The 22465-nt window shown below is 35.5% G+C and overlaps 1 protein-coding gene across 4 annotated transcripts in view; it reads right to left on the bottom strand.

Moving 5' to 3' along the window:
• Positions 1–22465, bottom strand: part of AHCYL1 (adenosylhomocysteinase like 1) — a 48651-nt gene that overhangs the window by 14071 nt on the left and 12115 nt on the right. For 3 of the 4 annotated variants that reach the window (XM_039323202.1, XM_039323200.1, XM_039323203.1), the window contains exons 2-5: positions 6253–6364; positions 5562–5705; positions 2574–2674; positions 1965–2067 (exon numbers count right to left, since the gene is read on the bottom strand). In XM_039323202.1, coding sequence (XP_039179136.1) covers positions 1965–2067; positions 2574–2674; positions 5562–5705; positions 6253–6364 — 460 coding nt within the window. The remainder of the gene's footprint in view (positions 1–1964; positions 2068–2573; positions 2675–5561; positions 5706–6252; positions 6365–22465) is intronic. The other variant, XM_039323201.1, reaches the window with a different exon arrangement.

Genomic DNA, 22465 nt, shown 5'->3' with positions numbered 1-22465 from the left:
TTTTAAAAGCAAGGTTTCTTGCATTTTGCCCTAGCTAAGCATACTACTAGCACGAAGCAAATGTAACATGCTGTTACTTCCACATATTTTAGTTATATGAATGTTGAAAATACTTTTCATGTTTTTCAAGAGCTACATAGTTAAGGCAGTAGATTTGCCTACTTTAATTAGGCTAATGGCTTTTTTGCTTTGAGAAAATGTAAATAAACAAGTTATTATTATATTTATATATAACACTAAGCCAAAATTCATTAACTATTGTTTCTAATAGTAAGCCAGAGACAAACTATACAGATAGTCCTCAACTTACAACAATTTGTTTAATGACCGTTTAAAGTTACAATGGCACTAAAAAGTGATTTATGATTGTTTTTCATACTTATGACCATTGCAGCATTCCCATGGGGTCATGATCAAAATTCAGACACTCATATTTTGCAGTGCAGTGTCCTAGGGTCATATGATCCCCTTTTGCAATCTTTTGCCAATGAGGAAGCCGGATTTACTTAACAACTTTTTTTTACTAACTTAACAACTGCAGTGATTCATTTAACAACTATGGCAAGACAGGTTGTAAAATGGGGCAAAACTCACTTAACAAATGTCTCACTTAGTAGCAAAAATCTTGGGCTCAATTGTGGTCGTTAAGTCAAGGACTACCCGTATTATGGTTTACTTTTATATGTGAACAGGCTTTAATCACCAGCAAACATATAAAAAAGTAATCTATCATTAGAGGTCATGCTAAGCCATTGGCTGATTTGTTTGCTTGTCATATGTTTAAACGGCCATTTGTTTATGTGAATCAGATCCCAATCATTATGGTGACCACTGTGATTAAAAACAGAACTGTGCACCATGTGTTTTTTCCTTTGGGGAAAAAAGGTTATATTAAAGCAATCCATCAGAAATGTTTACTTGGCTTTAGGTTTTCTTAGAATTATACCAGTAATAATGGTCAGAGAACAAATTACTTGTTTTTCAAAAAAAATCCATCAGAGCAGATTCTTGGCAGAATGTGCAGGAAGTGGAATGGTATAAAACATTTTGTGGCACCCAAAGACCAAAATATTAATTGTGACAGGAATGTTCATAGGAAAAAAATGTATGCAGAACAGAGTAAATAATTTAAAGCTAACAAGCGCTCTTTACTGTTACCTATTCTCTTATAACAAATCCAAGGGAGTCTACCTAACTTTGCAATGTTTCTCCGAAAAGATCTGGCAGCTTGGGCATATAGAGAGAACTTATAAAAATGTTAGGAAAAGGATATTAGCAAAGTACTCTGACACTATTTTTTTCTACTGTCTTAAAAACAAAGTAAGGAATACAATTGTATATCTTTCAATATAGCTAATGAAGTAGAGAAAATATTTTTGAATTACTTTCAAAGAAAATTATCTGAAAAGCCTACATTTACCATCATTTTTGTATCATATTTTTGTTTCCTTGCAATGACATATTTAATTAATGCCATAATGTTGCAAACAACATCTTCCTAATTAGAAAGCAAGTATTGTGACAGATAGTATTAACTATTGTAACTATATCTCAAGATCTAATTTTGATCTAGTATTAATCACTTAGCATCGATCCATTATTTTAATCACAGATTAAAGGCTTTTTTTTCTATACAGCTTCTATAACATACCTATGCTCAATCTTTTACAATGATAAATAAGAAGTTTGGCATTAATGAAGTCCTCTTTCAAAATAATTATTTTTTTCATCTGAATGAAATCCATTTATTTTTCCTGAAAATATGAAGCTTATTAGTGACAAGCTTCAGAAAACAGTTTTAATACATGAAAAAGTTAAGTATCTTCTTATATAACCAAATATCTTGATAAACTATGTATTCTTAAGTGCTGAGATCATAATGAGTAAATATTGCAAAAACGTATACATAAATAATTTCTAACATGAATTAGCACAAATTATTTGTACAGTTAGTTGATACTCACCAACCTCAGCCAAGGCAGCAGCCACTTCATTTTGAGTAGAATAAATATTACAAGCAGACCATCGGCATTGAGCTCCTAATGCACAAAGAGTCTCAATCAAGACCTGAAAGATAAAGCAAGCGTCAAATTAAAAAGCTTCAGTAATTACTAATTGGATTGGGGTAACAAAAACTCAGAATGAAAAAGCTCACAAACCAGTAGATTCCAGAAGTTTAATTTATACATTAACTGATTCTAGAGGTTTAATTAGGCTATATTTGTTAATTAATGCCACAATCTTTTGCTCTTTTAAAACATAAGAAAAGGATTATCTAAGATCCAAACCATTTATTTCCAGTTCTTTGAACTATTCAAGATTGCAGTTCCAATTCAAACAATTGTAGTAATCAGTTAAAACCAACATTAAATCATCAACTACTTTAGATCCAGCAGGTTCCCTAAGGCCAATTGTCTTTGCAGAGTAGAAATATTTATCAAGATGACTTAGTAATTAAATTACACCCTTTATAGAACTGAGTTCCCTTGTCACCTGGAGGTGATAAATAGAATCCAGAAAATAGTAAAGATGAAAGAAGACTAAGGTACAAATGGCAAAACAGGTGTACTCACTGCAGTCTGTGCTGTGATATGCGTACATCCCACTATTTTAGCTCCAGCCAAAGGTTTTTCCCCTTGAGCTCGTTTTCTTAGTGAAATCAGTGCAGACATATCTAAAAAAAAAAAGTACCTTTAACAAACCCCCATGCCATTTACTGAGCAAACAATTATCTTCAATTCCTAGAATTATATGTATGTAAAAAGCTCTTAACGTGTTTCCCCAAAAGTAAAGCCTACCCCCAAAAATAAACCCTAGCTTGATTTTTGGGAATGAGCCTAATATAAGCCCTACCCCCAAAATAAGTAAGGTGACCAACTGTCCTCCTTTTGTAAGGTTTGTCCTCCCTCGAAAAGTGTCCTCCTACATGTCCTCCTTTTTGATATTTGAAGACTAATCTGCAGGGCTTTTTTTCCCTCACAGAACGCTCAGAACGGCGTTCGGCATCTTTTTTGATGGGTTTTTTTTCAACTTTTGCATGAGCTGTGCTACTCCCCCTATTGGCTTTCAAAAGCCAATAGGAATTGCTGCTGAGCGCGCCAAAACACCCAGCCGGCAAATTTTGCACATGCAAGTTGTCTGCAGTGAAGACGAATTGGCAGGAACTTTGCACCCCTCCCTGCTACCCAACTACACCATCTCCTAGTTCAGTGATGGCAAACCTTTTAGAGACTGAGTGCCCAAACTGCAACCCAAAACCCACTTATGCATTGTTGAGTGCCGGGTGGGTGTGGCCCATTGGCTGGGTGTGGGCCAGTTGGGTGGGCGTGGCTGTGGTGATAATGGCAGACTGGGTGGGACTAAAAAGTTCAATCAATCAATTTCAACTTTGCAAGATCCTTTTTTCCCGTGAGAAGTTGAAATTGACTGATTGAACCTTTTTTTTTTTTTGCACATGGCGGCAGAGGCCAAAAGCAAAAAGGTTTTATAAAACCCAGTTGAAGGCCTAGGACTGGGGCGATGGCGGGCGTGCCCACAGAGAGGGCTCTGAGTGCCGCCTCTGGCACCCGTGCCATAAGTTCGCCACCACTGTCCTAGTTAGTTCCAAAGGTACCTGGAGGAGACTGGAGCGGTAAGTTTCTCTTGATCTTCAGCTCTGCTAGGGCAATAATGGGTGTGGGCGCAAGAGGCAGGGGCGGCGGGGGTGCGGTGGGTGGGGGTGTGAGGGGCGGCAGCGGCTGGCTGCCCCTGTGTTGTGGGAGCCACGGGCCCTCTCTACACAGGGCTGCGCAGGGTGAGTGGTGCTGGCAGGGCGGCTGCAGGCAGGGTGTGTCGACAGCGGGCTGCCCCCCGGGCTGGAGCCGGCGCGGCTGGTGCTTTGGGAGCCGCGGGGCCCGCTCTACACGGCGGGGCAGTGGTGCTGGTGGGGCAGCTGTGGGCGGGGGCATGGCAGGTGGTTGACCTTCCATGGGCCGGGCCAACTTTTACAATATTTTTTTCTTCAATTTATTTGTGTCCTCCTTTTCATTGTAAAAAAGTTGGTCACCTTAAAATAAGCCCTAGTTTTAGGGCAAGGCACACACCTAAAAATCTAGCTAGGGTGGGAGTGAGGGAGTGGAGCTTCCCCACGCACCCCGGACCCACTTACCTTGCAGCCAGGCCTCTCCTCGCTGGCTCACTTCTTCTGCAGCTAGGCCTGCATTTCTCAGTCAAAGGCCTTTCCGGAGGCCCACTGCAGCCAAGAACCGAGCTATGGATTCAAGACCTCTACAGCCGAGAACTGAGCTATGGGTTCAAGAGGCTTTCCAGAAAGGCCTAACTGCAAAATGCAGGCTGGAATGCAGCTGCAGAAAGAAGCTGCTCCTTCGGCCGCAGAAGTAGACTGGCTGGGCAGTGCTGTCGGTGAGTATAAAAGACATTCCCCCAAAATAAGACCTGGTGCCTCTTTTGGAGGCAAAAAAAAAAATTAAAAATAAGACCCAGTCTTATTTTGGGGGAAACATGGTAGAAAACAATTGCCCTGGAAAGAGAAATAAACAATTTGCCCCACTGAGAAAGACCTTGCATCCTGTCACCTACAGCATCCTTCAGCATATCTTCAAGGGAGTTTCTGTAGCATCTTGTTGAATAGTGTGGATTTCTGTGCAGTGCCAGTCAAAGGAAAGCTATTGTTTATTAAGTCCTCCACTGTACTATTTATGAGATTAGGCTCATATTATTGATGATAGGTGAATTCAAGGAGTCAGACATCAAACATTTGAATTATCTTGTAGATATGCTTCCCACTGTTAGTAGCAAGGCTGCCACTTTTGTTTGTTGTCATTTAATCTCAGAACCTTAAGAACTTTTAAGTCCTTAATCTTAGCCCTGGCTTTATCTTCTTTTGCCCTCTTAGTATTTAGTACTCTTTTTTTATTACATAACTGTATTGTTATTTTGTTTTACTGTATTTTATGCTATGTTATTTCATTATGGCCCATGGTTCCAACAATAAACCATATTTACTTACTATCAACTACTTGGAATCCAAAATGTAGCATATAATAAGGCTGTACAGCAATTTGAAGGAAAAAAAAGTGATTTGGGACATTTATGAAAGCACATGTGTTTAGTAGCTTTTCCTTAAACCAAACATGTCTTTTCTTGGAATTGCCCGGCAGCAGCTATATGAACTCAAAAAAAGAGCACTTTCTTTAAAAGGTTGTCAACAAGATACTCCAAATCACTTTTTCATTTGTGAATCTAGATATCTGAACAGCCCTAGTATATATCTGAAGAATGCCAGCAACCTGAACTGAACACTGCCAAGGAGTGCTTAATTGCTGAAAATGGAACTATGTGAATAAGATCCTATTAATTTGTTAAACAAATAACTAAAAAAACCCCACACTGATCACTTCATAAGGATTGTGCAATACAGCTTAATTAAACTTTTGGCCTTGTTTATAGATTTACATCATTTGTGGACATTTGAAAGAGTTTACTTGCTACCAAGGTGTTTGCTGACTAATGGAATAAAATGTAAGACACCCAGAGAGAAGCTTTAGCAAATTGAGCTTTACCTTGCTCAGCAATCTCTATCTCTCTGCGCCCAAACTCTGCTTGCTTAATGTTCTTAACACAGAAATTACTATTGCCTTTGGAATTTGTTTGCTGCTTTTCTCTTGGAGAAACTTCATCATCAGAGCTATCAGTGTAGGATGCCGCTATAAAAAAAAAAATAAAGTTTTCAGTGAGAAGAGATATATAGATAAAAGAAACTAAGTCAATGATTATATCTTAGTAGAGGAAGTAACCAAGTCAAGACTCTTTTCTGCATTATGGATAGCTACTATCTACTGAGTCCCATTATTAGTGATATTACAATGAACCACTTCACACTTCCTTCTATATGAATAAGTGTAGAGATAACAAGAAGTTTGAGGTGAAGGGTAGGAACTTTTATTTTTTAAACCAATCAGCCTCTGGGAGCTGCAGGGGATCTGGCAGGGATATGCTAACATGTCTACGAATTTTTTTAATACCTTTTCTTTCAATAACTTTGAATAACATTATTCTTTGAATAATAATCACATTAATAAATTCAGCAGCATGACTCTCACTCACTCACTCACACTCTCTCTCTCTCACTCTCTCCAAAGACTACAAAGAAGACTGTTGAGAGGCCAGTTGTGCTTCTTGAGCTAACTATTTCTGTATCAGCAGAAGATAAATCAAAAGGAAAATAAATATTATTAAAAGGGAGACACTTACCAGAACTATAGCTGTCTGTGGAAGACTGTGAAATGGAACGAGACAGGGATCTGCGACCAGTCTTTGTGGGAAATTTACTGAACTCCTGCATATCATCTGCAAACTGGATCTGCTATACACAAAAATTAAAAAGTTACTATTGTTTTTTTTTTAAGTCAACAAGCTTAATTCTCTATTAAAACATAAGCAATGTAAGATTCCATTCTACAGTATTCAACACAAGTCATATTCCAAAGAAGAATACTTCCTGTATAGATATAAGATAGCATTTTGATGCTACCAGTAAATATAAATAGATGACATATTAAGATTTGTGCTATTCAATTAATGTAAATGAAAATTCATTGCAGAATAAAGCTACATTGTAACAAGCTTTCTCTATTAGCAGACAATGTATCATGTATGTCCAAAAAGAAAGTAAATATAATTATAACATTTAGGCAGCCACTTCAATTTGCATCTATAAATACAATTTGTCTCATACAAAAAAATACCACATTCTTAAGCTTATTCAGTTATATTATTCAACAATGAACTTGGCACTATTCATGTAATATATTACTATATAATATTAGGATATAAATATTATAACATTAATACATACATTGGTTTATAATATAAAAATAATCATCAAATAGATTTACATTTTGAATGGAATATCTGATAAATATTTTTTCTGTAGCTATTATTTAATGAGAGTATTTAGCCAGAAGACATTTAAGTAAGAACTTATGAAATCATCTAATTTCATTCTAGATTTTAAAGAAACTGAGAAATAAATTCCAATCTCCATAATACAACAACGCATTTATATATTGTATGTTCTCATTAAAACCTTAGGGTGAAACTGTGATATCATAACAATAGCATCTGGCTGTGATTAACTCACAATCAAAAGTATGAGAAGTATCTCAAGACAAATATCTTCTCCATAAAATGCTTGCTTTCACATATTGTAATTAACAATATTGAGGTTTTGTTTGTTTTTATTTAATATGCTATGTGAACTCAGCAAATGAATACAATATGAATTGTTTCAGAGAGATTGAAAACAATTTTGATATTAGTTTACTGACTGCAACTGTGTAGTAAATGTGAATGAGTGCAATTTCATGAATTCATTTATTAATCAACCTAATCTGCAAGGGTGCAAAGTGAGAGGACTTAAAAAAGAAGGAAAAACAAAACAGAAGCAGTTAAACCATGATTGCTTTGCTTATTTGGAAAAGTAATTCTGGATTATTCAGAAAAACACAGTGAATATATAACATGGCTTAAAAGCAGATTTTCCTTCAAGGTGAACTTGACACTTTCAACCGGAGAAAATGGGAAAATCTAATTATTGTAAGGGAAACAAACAAACAAAAAAAACACATGTGCATAATTCTGTATCTCAACTATTCTATAGTTGCAAAATCCACAAAACTTAAAAGCAGCAGTGCCTCTCTCATTCAATTAGACACATACACACATAAACCTTTTTGCATTGATAACTGTTGGTAGTCGGTACAAAACATACATCTATACTTATAAAGTATTAATAGATAATCTATGAAAAGGAAATCACTTAGATTTAGGAAACCATATCATTAATAAAAAAATCTTATCCTTAACGTATAAAATTCAGGCATTATAACAACTGCTTTCACTGTAATTTGATTATTTCAATAAACTACACTCATATATTGCTTGTGTGACTTTGAAAACAGATTATTAGTGGGGATATCAAGAGCTAGAGCTGAAATTTGGGGATCTTAAGGGAAGGGGAAGAAGTTTCCAGAAGTGCAAAAATATTTCAAAATGGCACAGAAATGAAGTTTGCTCTAGGCTGCTATAAATACTTTTATTGCATTTAATCACAAACTGAAACAAGTGACTTACATAATGAGTCAAATTGGGGTGGGGGATTTTAATGGTCAGTTTAAATAATAATATTTTATCTTGTATTCTCCACAAATGAACTATCTTTCCTGGGCAAATAAAAATGCATGTTTTTTGGAATAGCTGAGGATTAATGAGATAGGGTGAGAAATACTAACATGAATTAGAAAACATTAAAGAAGTTCAAAATATTTGGATTAGGTCACATCCGGGACATTCTTACTGATTTTAAGATATGGAATCCAGTTTAAGGACCAAAGAATAAATTCTTTTGATCCTGTAATGACTGAAATCACTGAATTCTAAATATATTCAAGTCTAATTATTTATATTTAAATAGCAAAATTTAAAACTTATAGGTTAACATAATGGGGATACCATCCTCGGATATGGAAACTTAATGGGTGATTTTGGAACTCCACAGCGTTATTGTGGTGGTGCAAATTGAAGGAGATAGTGCTACACTGTATATAATAATAATAATAATAATAATAATAATAATAATAATAATAATAATAATAAATGGCTTTGGAAGAATATCTGAAGAACAATGATGAAGATGCACTGAAATTAGTATATCAGGAAGGCTTACTGACTACTGGAGAGACCAAACTGGCCTACAAGAAAGACCAACTGAAGAACAGAATAGAGGCATGGGAAGACAAAGCACTACATGGCCAATACATGAAAAAAATAGCTGGGAAAGCAGATAATAATAAAACCTGGCAATGGCTAAGAGCAGGAAATTGAAGAAAGAGACCGAGGGACTAATTCTGGCTGCACAAGATCAAGCCTTAAGGACAAATGCATACAAAGTCAAAATTGAGAAGACAGCAACAGACAGTAAGTGCCGCCTATGCAAAGAAGCTGAAGAAACAGTGGACCACTTGGTAAGCTGTTGCAAGAAGATTGCACAAACTGATTACAAGCAGCGGCATGACAAAGTAGCAACAATGTTGCATTGAAAGATCTGCAAAAAATATCATTTGCCTGTAAGCAAAAACTGGTGGGATCATAAAATAGAGAAAGTCATAGAAAATGATAAAATTAAACTGCTCTGGGACTTCAGAATTCAAACAGAAAAGCACCTGCAACATAACACCCCAGACTTAACAATTGTCGATAAGAAAGACAAAAAAGTCTGGATAGTGGACGTGGCAGTGCCTGGAGACAGCAGAATAGACGAGAAAGAACTGGAGAAGATAACAAAATACAAAGACCTACAAATAGAAATAGAAAGACTGTGGCAAAAGCAAGCAAGGGTAGTACCAATAGTCATAGGCTCCTTGGGTGCAATCTCAAAAAACTGGAGCACCACTTGAACACCATTGGCATTGACAAATTCGCTATTAGTCAATTGCAAAAGGCGGCCTTACTAGGAACTGCTTCCATCCTGCGATGTTATCTGTAATACCATCAAACATCCACATCTGCCTATCCCAGGTCCTGGGTAAGGACTCGATAGGTAGACAAAATGCCAAATCCAGTCTGAACATCTGGCTGACTGTGCGATGATCCTTAATAATGATAATTTGGAAGGTCTTCTAGTCCAACCCCCTGCTCAGGCAGGAAACCCTATACCATTTCAGACAAATGGCTGTCCAGTCTCTTCTTAAAAACTTCCAGTGTTGGAGCATTCATCATTTCTGGAGGCAGGTTGTTCCACTGGTTAATTGTTCTGTCAGGAAGTTTCTCCTTAGTTCTAGGTTGCTTCTCTCCTTGATTAGTTTACATCCATTGCTTCTTGTTCCTGCCTTCTGGCGCCTTGGAAAATAGCTTGACTCCCTCTTCTTTGTGGCAGCCCGAGATATTGGAACACTGCTATTATGTCACCCCTCGTCCTTCTCTTCATTAAACTAGACACACCCAATTCCAGCAACCTTTCCTTATATGCTATAGCCCCCAGTCCCCTAATCATCTTTGTTGCTCTTCTCTGTACTCTTTCTAGAGTCTTAACATCTTTTTTACATCGTGGTGACCAAAACTAGATGCAGTATTCCAAGTGTGGCCTTACCAAGGCATTGTAAAGTGGTATTAATACTTCATGTGATCTTGAGTTCCAGAATGGTAGAACATAAATCTAATAAATAAATAAAATGGTGGCAATGTTCACATTAGTGAAAAAAAATAGAATTGCTATTGATGTTTTGCATTGTCAAAAATTACTATAGCAGTATATAGAGGTTCTTGCTTTCTCACAACAATGAAGCATCAACTCTGACTTTTTTCACCTCCAACAACAGGGTTTGTGATTGTATCAAGCAGACTTATTGGGTTCCATTGTGAAAAGTACAGACTAGTCCAACAAGTTCCATTCATTTCTTTACGGTTAAAAATAGCTTCTGGGCAAAGTTTTAATTATTAAAATCTTTATCCGCAACAGTTTTCCTTAGGACTATATTCGAAAACCAATTAGAAAGTTTTTCACATAGTTGCTTTAAAAATGTGAATTACTTTCTTATTTTCAAACGTATCTACTTCAATTGAACATTTTGTCTGAAGATACTGGATATCTCAGAGACTGTTTAGTAAAAGTTTCTTTGCAATCATCTCTCTTTTGGAGATGCAATTCAAGAACTGGAATATTAAATCATATGAATGAACCTGTTTCTTTATTACTCTGAGTTGAAACCCACTGGAAACACCAGTAGTGTCAACATTTTAAATCAACAAGGTAGTATATTAGCAATATTTGGAATCTACAAGAACAAATTATGGATTTCTTAGGCATGAATGAAAGACCAAACATACTGTAAAACTTGGAAAAATAAATGTGCATTGTCAATAAAACACTATTTCAACTATTGATAAAAGGCAATTTGGTCAAATTTTTGGACCAAAATTTAGGCATTTATTAAAATGAAGTTTTATATCACACAAACATGCATATGAGTATATATCTGAGAATGCATGTATACTTTGTTGAATGAAAGAAAAAAAAATACATTATGCAACACATGCTGATTTGGACAGATCTAAAATTTGCTGCAGGAGTCTTCTAAGTCTCATCAAAGTAAATCTAGGTCATCCAGTAAATTTCGAGAATGATTTAGAAACAAAGATAGTTTGGCTCAAAAAAATGAATATGTAAAAGAAAAATATCAGCAGAGAATGTACTTTTGTAATGAATAGCACTAGCTTCCAACTACAGATTAAGCTTAACCACAGTTCTGTTTTGTACTTCCAAGCAGCATTCTTTTGGGAGAAATGTAGAAGAAACTTATCAGATGCCTCTCCCATGTTTATATCAATTTGAAACTGTGTCTCTGGCAACAGAAGCACGCACTGCTTCCAACAATGGGTATTTTAGCTGAGAGATGTCTGTACCCATTGCTGCTGGTTCTGTGTGTAGCTGCTGCTAATGCCAATTCTCTATTAGGAATTTGAATAACTGTATCCAATTAAATTCAGGTTATCTCTATAGTTTTTCCTTGTTTGCTTCGCCCAGAAGACAGAACTCCAGGGGTATGCAAAAATACGCAGAATGGGCTTGAGTATTTGGAATTTGAACGAGCCTAACCCAGGGTCAGAATATTCAGAACAGTGTATTTTGGGGTCAGAATGTCCCATTATCAAACCTTTTACATAACCCTACAGAGTTTCTTTGCTTTCAAAAAGCAGGGGCTAGATGGTTGTTTCAAAGACAAAGGTATAATGTTCAAGAGCAGGCAGCCAGGAAGCTGGAAGGTAGATCTGGCTCTTGAGAGTCTCCTGTCCTCCGCCTATGTAAAAGCTTAGTAAGAACCTAGGAGCTCACACCAAAATAAGAAGCAACCAGGCGATATGTATATGGAGATTCTCAATCACCCAGGTCATAGTTGTCCCAAAGGTGCATAACCAAATGACTGCAAGGATTATAAATCCTTCCATTCTCCACCATTCAGTCAGAACTCAAGAAGCTTCTTGGATGAAAAGCAAAACGTCTTCTAGCAAAACAAGAAAGTGCATTTGCCGTTTGAAAGAAAGCACCTTTGGGACAACTATACAATAGTAAAGGAAGTAGCTACACTTGTTAGCTGAATAGCAGCAACTCAGCAAGTCATGCTGACCTCACCAAAAGCTTAGCCATAAAACTTGCATCATCATCTTAGGCCAGTCTCTCCCAGCTTTAACATACTGTGCTTGAGAAAGTTAATAAAGGAATCATCGAGAGTTAAATATATAGCAGTAAAGACTTTGGGGAAGAGTGGGTCAATGCTATGAAAGAAATATTAGTGACTTTAATTGCTCTGATCATAAAAGACAAACGATGTTCTGGACCGTGGTAAACCTGACTAGAGCATGTATCTGTATGTTAGAATATCTGGCATTTATTGGGTTAAGTGCTGTCTCCCTAAGAGATGGCTTATGGGTAATGTAGTTTTAGCTAGTCGGCTATAGCATGTTAGTAGGTTAGTGGGAGGAGTTTCTAAAGGGCATCACAGGATTTCCTGGACACGAGCCAGTTTAGGAATTTCTTTGTCTGAGTTAGCATGGAGTCACTGCAGGACCCAGATGATTTCATTACCAAGCCAGAAATTGGTATAGAGAAAGTATTAATTTCTCACCTATAGGAATGAACAGATGAGTAATCTACAGAAGAAGCAACCATCTTAAATGCAAGTATTTTCTCTGAATAAATATTTATCTGTTTTGCAGTCATTTCTATTAAGTTTATCTGTCTGACCCAGTTTTACAACGCATCTTAAATCTGGGTCAGAACAGTGAGAAAATAATGCTACCTCCATACCAGCTTGTAGCTTGGAATGGAGCCAACTGAAATGTCCGAATGGCTCCACGATATCTAGCACCAAAATTATTATTTGCAAATATTTTACTCAGAGGCTTCTCATATTGCTAAACCTTCACTGAACCTTTACCGAATCACAAAGTTTACCACCATAATCTTTACATTGGCTTAACTGTAATATATTTGAACTCTGCAGTTTTAAAACATCTGCTTTGCCTATAAATATTATCAAAGATAAATAGATTACTAACATCTTGAGCATAGTTTCAATTTTAAAATTTAATAAAATGGAGCTGAAATATAATGACCATACAATATCACATGTATTCCTTTGATATTAAAATGGTACAGAGGTTAAATTGTTAGACTGTTCCTAGGGAGGGCCAGGTTCAAGTCCTATCTCAGCCATGGAAGTTATGGACGACTGTGGGCTAATCATTTATTTCAGACTAATTTAACTCAAAGAGTGTGTTGCTATAGTGATGAAAAATGGACTTCTGTCACTTGAGTTTCTGAAGAAAAGGTGGAGATATAACTCTAACAAATAAATAAAATATAGTCTATAATTCTTCCTTAGGGTGGAAATACGGTATCTTCAGAGCTACAGAACAACAGGAGTTTGCTATTTCATCCTGTAAGAAGCTCGTTTAACTATAGCAAAGATTATCTTACTTAAATTGGCCCACATTTACCTTTTATTTATTAACAGCTGCCTAGAATAAAAAGAGAAACAAAATAAGCTGCACTTAAATCTGGTTATTAAGTTGTAACAAATTAATCTGAATCTAAGAAACTGCTTCCTTTAATGAAATCAGTCACCAAATCCACCTCTGTAATCTCTGCATTGGCTTAACTGAAGTTTACTTGAACTCTGCAGTTCTGAAAAATCTGCTTTGCCTAAAAATATTATAATCAGATGCAATTAACTCAATGATTACGTTGTTTAGTTATAGAAGCTCCAGTTGCAGAGTGTTTCCTATACATACTTTTGTGGCTTAGATAGTTAGAATGTATTACTTTGCTTCAACAAGAAAAACTACAAACCATTCCTTTTCAGCATAAGTAGATATTTTAGATTTTCAAAGCCAAGAGCATTTTTTAAAATGTCATCTTATTATTGGAACTCATACTAGTTTTAAATCTGGAAGTTGCTTTCTTAACTGGGTGGAACATCATTTTAACAGTAAAGAAAATATTTTTAATTCCAAAGCTTCAATACAAAGCAAAGAAAACAATTTGGTCCTTGCCTAAAGTTTTAATTCTAAAGATCCAAAAATCAGTATCACTCTTATTCTGTAGGACACTCTAACTATATAAATCATACTAAGAGATATATGATTATATTAAAACATACTATCCAACAATTAATTGCTATTTACTAAGATAATTACTACAATGATGGTTTTTGCGAAGCTAAAAGCTATATTGTCAATTGCTAAAAGTTCATTTGCTCTCAGTTTTCAAATAAAATGCCTGTTTTGTTGCATAATACCAATATTTTAGCTATAAAATAGTTTCTTAAAACAGATAGATGATATAGCTAGATAGCTAATTATAGACAAATAGATTTAGATATAGATTCCAGATTTTCACAGCATATTGTCATTTTTGTTTGTCCTGGAAATGCTTGGCAAATATCTGAAATATTATTTTAAAAGCTGATTACAAGTCTTAAAGAAGAATAGGTTGATGTTTCAGAAACTAAAAGTAAGAAAAAAACCTTCCAACGATTTGCTCACTGAATTCCCACCTAGCCCCTATTCTTTTTATTAACTTTGTGCTTCAGATACTCAAAACCCCAATTTGCTATATATACAAAAGAATTTTCCCCAAGATTGAAAATGTAATCATGAAGTAACAATATGATACATAAGCATACTCAGCTGAAGTATACAATCTAAAAAAAAATGACAAAACGAAAACTTACTGTCACCGATGTAATACTCATGGATGGTTCTTCTGACTAGCTATAAACTTAGCTGTTGAAGGTTTCAGAAGACTATTTTGGGATAACTTAGCATAACTAATTTATTAATTACTTCATAGAGTTCTTAAGGAATGAAATGTTTACTGCAGGGCAAAAGAACTCTAAATTTTAATAGAAAACTAGACCGAATACATAATGCCTATTACAGCAAAGACTTTTAATTGCTTTGTTGGTGGGAAGAGGAATGAGGCAAGACCCAAGGTAATTTAATAAGCAGCTGGCAATATATGTAATGCCAATTACTGAAACTACAATGCCATCCTACACCTAAGATATATACATTTTTTTTTTCTTCCATTCAATCATATCCGATTCTCGGAGTCTGCTTGGCAAGTCCTGGCAATTTTTTTGACAAGGTTTTTCAGAAGTGGTTTGTCACTGTTTCCTTCCTAGGGCTAAGAGAAAATGACTGGCCCAATATTACCCAGCTGGCTTTGTGCCTAAGGTAGAACTAGAACTCATGGTCTCCCAATTTCTAGCCTGATATCTTGACCACTACACCAAGCTCTCAAATGGAAACTATATAATTCCAAAAACTAATCTGCTGGAAAACTAAACCTCCTGGAATATAGGAAATCAATATCGCAATGACAAGAAATCATGCTTCCTCTCACATGTGCTAGTTTTCTAGTAACCTAGATTTCACTTTATCTAGAACAGTGGTGGCGAACCTATGGCATGGGTGCCAGAGGTGACACTCAGAGCCCTCTCTGTGGGCATGCGGGCCGTCGCCCCAGTCCTAGGCCTTCAGCTGGGTTTTATAAAATCTTTTTGCTTTAGGCCTCTGCCGCCGTGTGCAAAAAAAAAAAAAAAAAAGTTCAATCAATCAGTCAATTTCAACTTCTTGCGGGGAAAAAAAAGATCTTGCAAAGTTGGAATTGATTGATTGAACTTTTTAGTCCCACCTAATCTGCTGTTTACCACCGCAGCTACACCCAGTCAATGAGCCACACCCACCCGGCACCCGATGATGCATAAGTGGGTTTTGGGTTGCAGTTTGGGCACTCGGTCTCTAAAAGGTTCGCCATCACTGATCTAGAATCAACTTTAGTTGTTTTGGACCTCATTCAAGCACTTGCGTAGCTTTTCCCGACTTGGGGAAAGAAGAAAAGTTGAATGCTATCAACATAAGGATGACACTGTACTGAAAATTGCCAAATGCCTAAAAATGTCATGGCCACATTGATTATCAACACTAGACCTCTGAGGTTTGCTACAACATACACACAATGGGGCCAATACAAGTAATGCTTGAGTTACAACCGTTTGAAGTTATGACAGCAATGAAAAAAGTGACTTATCACCGTTTTTCACACCTAAGACCGTTGCAGCATCCCTGTGGTCACATGATCAAAATTCAGAGCTTGGCACTGGAGTCATGTGATCACCTTTTACAACCTTTTGACAAACGAAGTCAATGGGGAAGCCAGATTCACTTAACAATCATGTTACCAACTGCAGATTAATAACTGGCAAGAAAGGTCAAGAACTGTGGCAAGAAAGACAAAATTAATTTAACAGTCGTCTTGCTTAGCAATGAAGATCTGGAGCTCAGTTGTGTTCGTAAAGCTATTGCCACACTCTGGGCAGCAGATAGAAAGAGAAGCACTGCATTTCCTGGAGACAATCCTGGCTGGTGACTGAATGCAAGACATCTACAGGCTCTGAGGTTTTATTTTGGAAAGTATGCACTTTTAAGAAAAATGTGTGGGTTGCAGATCAGTCCTGCTGCTCTGCATATCTGAGATTACTTGGCTAATTTAAGCACATTAACTTTCACTTAGAACAAATAGAACACATCTTAACTCAGCATGTCCTTTCTTTGTGACTTGTTTGGCACATATGGTACTTAAAAATAAATTACACTAACTGACCCCTTTGCTTAGAATCAGAAAATAAAATAAACAAAGACCTTTAAAAAAAATAATAAAACAACAAATCCTTTTGTTCCTCAATCATCTTATGAAATGCAAGCGTATAAACAGCTAGCTGTAATAAAATAATAGGAAGAAATTCTAACCTGGAAAAAATAAACCAGGTTGTGGGAAGAGAACTATAACAGAATAACAGAGTTGGAAGGGACCTTAAAGGTCTTCCAGTCCAACCCTCTGCTCAAGCAGGACGCATCACAACGAAACCGCGCCCATCCCATTGCTGGCAATGGGGAAAAAGCTCCGATATGTCGCACGACGTCGCAAGTTTGACACGTCTGCCCTATACCTTTTGAGACAAATGTTTGTCCAATCTCTTGTTAAAAATCTCCAGTGATGGAGCACTGATAACATCTGAACTTCTGATTAATTGTTCTGTCAGGAAATCTCTCCTTATTTATAGGTTGGTTCTCTCCTTGATTAGTTTTCATCCACTGATTCTTATTCAATAGCTTTGGAAATAGGTTGACCCCCTTCATGTAAGATTATGTAAGACTGAATGTAACCTCTAAGGGACAATATATCCAGGAGGAGGTGGTTGCTACTTTACAGTAGAGTCCCTGGTCAGCTGATTGAGGAATATTGGGGACTGTTATTTAGCATTCCTGGAGCATATAGGGTTCAAAAAGGCTGCCTGGAAATGCAGAAAAATAACAAAGGTAATTGATTAAACATGTGATATGCTAGCAATGAAGATGACAGTTCTCCCCCCCCCCATTTTTTTATTTTATTCAATTGATGTCAGTAGTTCAAACTTCAGGATTCAGAATAAAACTACCGTACTACAATTTTTAAAACAAAGGGAGAACATTTCCTAATCCAGAAATTATAGTATGAAATTCTAGTGCTACAAATTTAAAGCTGCAGAAAGTAGTAATCAATTAACTAGTCATTATTTCATTATGTTACCACTTCTGCCAAAGCTTCTAAATTTGATTTTTTTAAAAAAATAATAAACAATTATTTCTGGAAGCAAATGATCATGCTTAGGAAAATGCAGAATGACCTTTATATCAGCTCTGCTTCTGTAAACCATACAAATGTTTCCCAAATCAAGTAGAAATTACAAGGTACAGTATTCAATATGATAAAAATGAGGATGACAGGCAGATTAACTTGAATTTTACTCTGCTAAAATCTGAGGTTATATCTAGGAAACCAGCCATTTTAAGCTGTGTTAAAATTTGCATAGGCAGTGGATATAGTTTCTCCTCTTTGCTACTATCACATTACTTCCTAGTAAGGCAATAGTATACAATTTGTATAATAAACAAAAATGGAAGGAAAAGGACTCTATATAATCAGATTTGTCCATTCTAAAAATCCATTCTAATTAAAGTTGTAGAAATACTGCTAGCTAAAGATAGACTGCACCTGTAATTCACTAACATACATACATACGTACGTACGTACAAACGTACTGTAACTCATTAACTATGTCAATATCCAAAGTCTACATACAAAGGTTACAAAATTCTTACGATACAAATGATTCTTAAACAGCAAGAGATATAATCCTAGAAAACAAAATCCAGGATTATACTTTAGGAGCTTTGCCAGTGTGGCAAATATATCACACAAAATAATTTCAGAAATGGGCAATGCTTAAACAGCAGATAGAAAGAAGAGAGCAGTTTTCTATGACAGTACAATCTCAGACAAACCTTTGTCAATCTTGACATACGCTATACTGGAGAAGACAATCACTGTTGATTCTATATTTGCATTGAAAGAGTTAAAAGGGAAACCAGACAACCTTATTTTTCATTACAGTATTCCAAATGGTTGGCCTCCAATCAAAATGTACATACTAATGCTAATTTTACTGATGCATGGACAGAAACTGCCCAGGGGTCTTACATAACAACCAGATAGCTGTTAAAAGCAATTGTTTTTAAAATGGAAAAATATCCATAACAAGTTAATGTATTTGTGAAAAAACAGTGCTAGAAAGTCATATACATATGAATAAATTTAATAAAAATCTGATGAATAATAATAGCTCATTGACAGAAACAACAGCAACATAAAGTTAACTCTTGAAAGAATCACACTAAAAGAGCTTCTTCTATTTTTAAGTATAGGATGGTTTTATAGTGTTAATAGAATACAAGCTGAAATATACCTCCTTCTTCATGAACAGTTGTCCTTCTTGTCGAAGAAGTACACAATGGAAATAGGAAAGGAAAGCAATCTAGAGAAATGAACCTTGCTTTATAAAATCCATTTAAATACAGACAATGTGGTGGCATTTGTTCTTAAAGGAATGTACAAACCATATTGTTCCTGCAACACAACCTGACCAAAGTCCATTCCCTCAAATACCGATCTTCCTCATCAAATCAATGACACTCATATGGAGAACACTACCATGAAACAAACCAACACCAACAAAAAAAAGTGTTTATTTCAATGAAACTTTCCATGTTCTTAAATCTACCCAACTGGGTAATTCCAAATTAGAAGTTATGGATATTTCGATCTATTGTTAGCAAGTGCTTCCTCCCCCCAACTGATTTAAAGATAGCCTGCAAATTGAAATGGCAAATGGCAAATTTGCCATTCAGGCTTGGCAAAGGCTCTAGAGGAAAACCTTTCATTAATAATATTCAGGCATCACATAGCTGAAGCAGGAACATGGATGGCTGTACTTCTGGTGAACTCTCTTCTTATAATGCTTCTACCCTCTTCTCTGTAGAGTGGCAACACTAATAAGTTTGTAGATATTGCATAAGAGCAACAGTCACCAAAGTAGTCATCAAGTAGTATCTAAGCTGATACCTTCCTATTTAAGTCAAAGAAGAAGTACAATTATGTTAATTTTATTACATAAATGTAGATAGCACAGATATCACACCCAGTAATAGTGATTTTTATTTGCATAGCACTTATGCCATAACAATCCAAGTTACCAAAATAAAATCAAATAATAATAAGCTTGTGTTTGCAAGCATCAGCACAAATTTCTCCCTGGGAATATCTGCAAACCAGGCTGTAGCCCCAAGAAAAATATAGTTTACAGACAAAGAAAAATGATTTTGTAACGATCTGACCAATTCATAGTGCAAGTTAGATGGTGGCCAATCCGTTTGATCTGGGAGAATCCCTCCAACCCGACAGGAGAAAGGCTAGCTGCACTGTGACTAGCTCAAGCTACCGGCATCCAAAGTCCAAAAGCACCAATAAGAACAACTGTGAACAGCATATTTAGAACTGGGTGAGAATGTAGATCTTCTCTTCTTTATTTTGAAACTGTTTTCCTGGAAAAATCCCCAAGAAGCAAAAAAATCCTCCGAAAGTGAGAAGGAAGGAGATTATAACCCCTCCCTTCCATAGACGGAAGCAGTGAATTAATTTTTATGGGGGACAGAAATACATTGAAATGGATTAATGTAAAGCTATAACCTGGATAAAACTGAAAACTATGGAAATTGTTAAGATTTTCCATTTGAAAGAATACTGAGAAAAATATAAGAAAATATTTTTTTTTCATTTTAAAAATTGGAAAATAAATAGCTACTGACATCTAGTGATGGATCAGAGCACAGAACTACAGGAGGAAATGAATGCTATGTTGCAATTAATTCAAATGACAATTGTTTCAAATCATGATAAGATTAAAAATAATTTTGATGACATAAATGAGCACATCCTTGACCTAAGTTCACAATTAAAAAAATCTCAGAAAATGATGAAAAAGAATGAACAAATAAATCAGACAATAGAACAAAAACCAGAGGAAAGTGACCCAAAGATGGAGTCTACAAATGAAGAAAACCAAAGCTTAACACAGACAAAGAAAAATCTGCAAGATTCTGCTATAATATTGGAAATGGAAAAGACATTTTATTTTTCAGGACTTCTAAACAAAATTGAGGATAAGAAAGAAGATTTGATAAAATGGATTATAGAGCTGTCAGGAGAACCACTAGAGTTTGAGAGACAAAAGATGAAAAAAGAAATTGAGGGAGAAGGAAAGTGGAAGCTTCTTAACAAATATAAATGGGCAAAACTCCCCCTCAAAAACACCTTACTTAATTTGTCTTTCCCATTTTTAACAACACTTATAAAAATACAGGAAGAATCCCCTGGCAAGCTGAACACATTGATTCAAAAAGCTGCTTGGCAAAAGAAGAAGGTGAGAGCTAGACTCAAGAGATTTGACTTACCAGATGGAGTACTACACGACTAAACACTTGTTTGAATATGGTTAAAAGAACAGTTAAATTTTGGATATGAATGGGTTTTATAGTAAGAGAGATTTATAAATAGTATAGTATTTTTTAATATGGGAAATGTAAAAAAAATGGGATGATTTAAATGAATGAAATGTTTTGGATATTCAAATATAATGAACTTGGAGAAAATTATAACTGACAAGAAATGTTCTGAATACTGAGGGGAAATTAAGCTTAAATAAGAATAGAAGAGAACCAGACTCAAGAGATATGATGTGATCTAACAGATGGAGTACCATATGATCAAATACTTGTTTGAATATGGTTAAAAGAATAGTTACATTTTGGATATGAATAAGAGAGATAATAAGAGAAATATGATTTATAAGTAGTATAGTATTTTTATGATATGGGAAACATAAAATATTGAGATGATTTAAATGTATGAAATGTTTTAGATATTTAAATATAATCAATTTTGAGAAAATTATAATTGACAAGGAATGTTTGATTACTGGGGGAAAATTAAGCTTAAATAAAAATTCTGAAAACAGGACCTATAGCAATTTACATAAGATGATTTTTTTGCAAACACAATTGTAAAATAAGCTGATTAGAAAATAAGCTACATACTGATGTTATTGTTATTCGTATAAATATTAGAAAAATCTTTATAGTCAACTTTATATGTATTGAAAATACTAAGAACTATATTTGCTCAATGTTGGTAAAAGGAGAATATTATTGGAAGAAGGGAGGATCAAGGAAAGAAATTAACTACCGTATTTTCCGGTGTATAAGACGACTTTCTAAAGCATGCAGATCGGCTCTGAAGTCGGGGGTCGTCTTATACGCCGAGTTGTCTTATACACTGGAAATTACAGTAGTTTCTGGCGTATAAGACGACTTTCTAGGCATGCAAATAGGCTCCGAAGTCAGGGGTCGTCTTATACGCCGAGCTGTCTTATACACCAGAAATTACGGTATTATTGATTGTTGTTAAATATATGAACCCAGACAACACGCTGTTTACCAAGTATTAAAGATTGTTATTATAAAAAAACAATAAAATATATTTTAAAAAAAAGAAATAATGAGGGAGTCTCACATTTACATTTGTTTCTCATGGACAGAGGCATAAATTATAGAGAATATTTTGAAATCTGCCTTCAAGAACTGATGAAATCAGCTGATTTGGAACTGAATTAAAACCTTACTCATTGGAAAGTTCTGAAATGGTAGATAGGTTATAAGCTAGTTCTACTGTATATCTGTATATACATACAGATACAATTTCAATATTTATCTTATTTGTCTGATGCTAGATTTCAAAGAAATACTGAGTCATTGCAATAATCTGTAATTCCAAAATTAAAGTTTATCAGAAGACAGAACCTGCTATCATCACAAAATCTGATCTCTTAGAGAAAGACCTTTGTTTTAGGATAACCCGAGAGATTTTATTTCTCATTAGCTCAAATTAGTTATCTTAAATAATCTACTTATT

The sequence above is a fragment of the Crotalus tigris genome, unplaced genomic scaffold (assembly GCF_016545835.1).
Source record: "Crotalus tigris isolate CLP2741 ecotype Arizona unplaced genomic scaffold, ASM1654583v1 scf7180000024167.7108832, whole genome shotgun sequence".
In the NCBI taxonomy this organism is placed as follows: Eukaryota; Metazoa; Chordata; class Lepidosauria; order Squamata; family Viperidae; genus Crotalus; species Crotalus tigris.
Note: the sequence above shows the minus strand (reverse complement) of the source record. Positions and strands in the feature narration are given on the sequence as shown.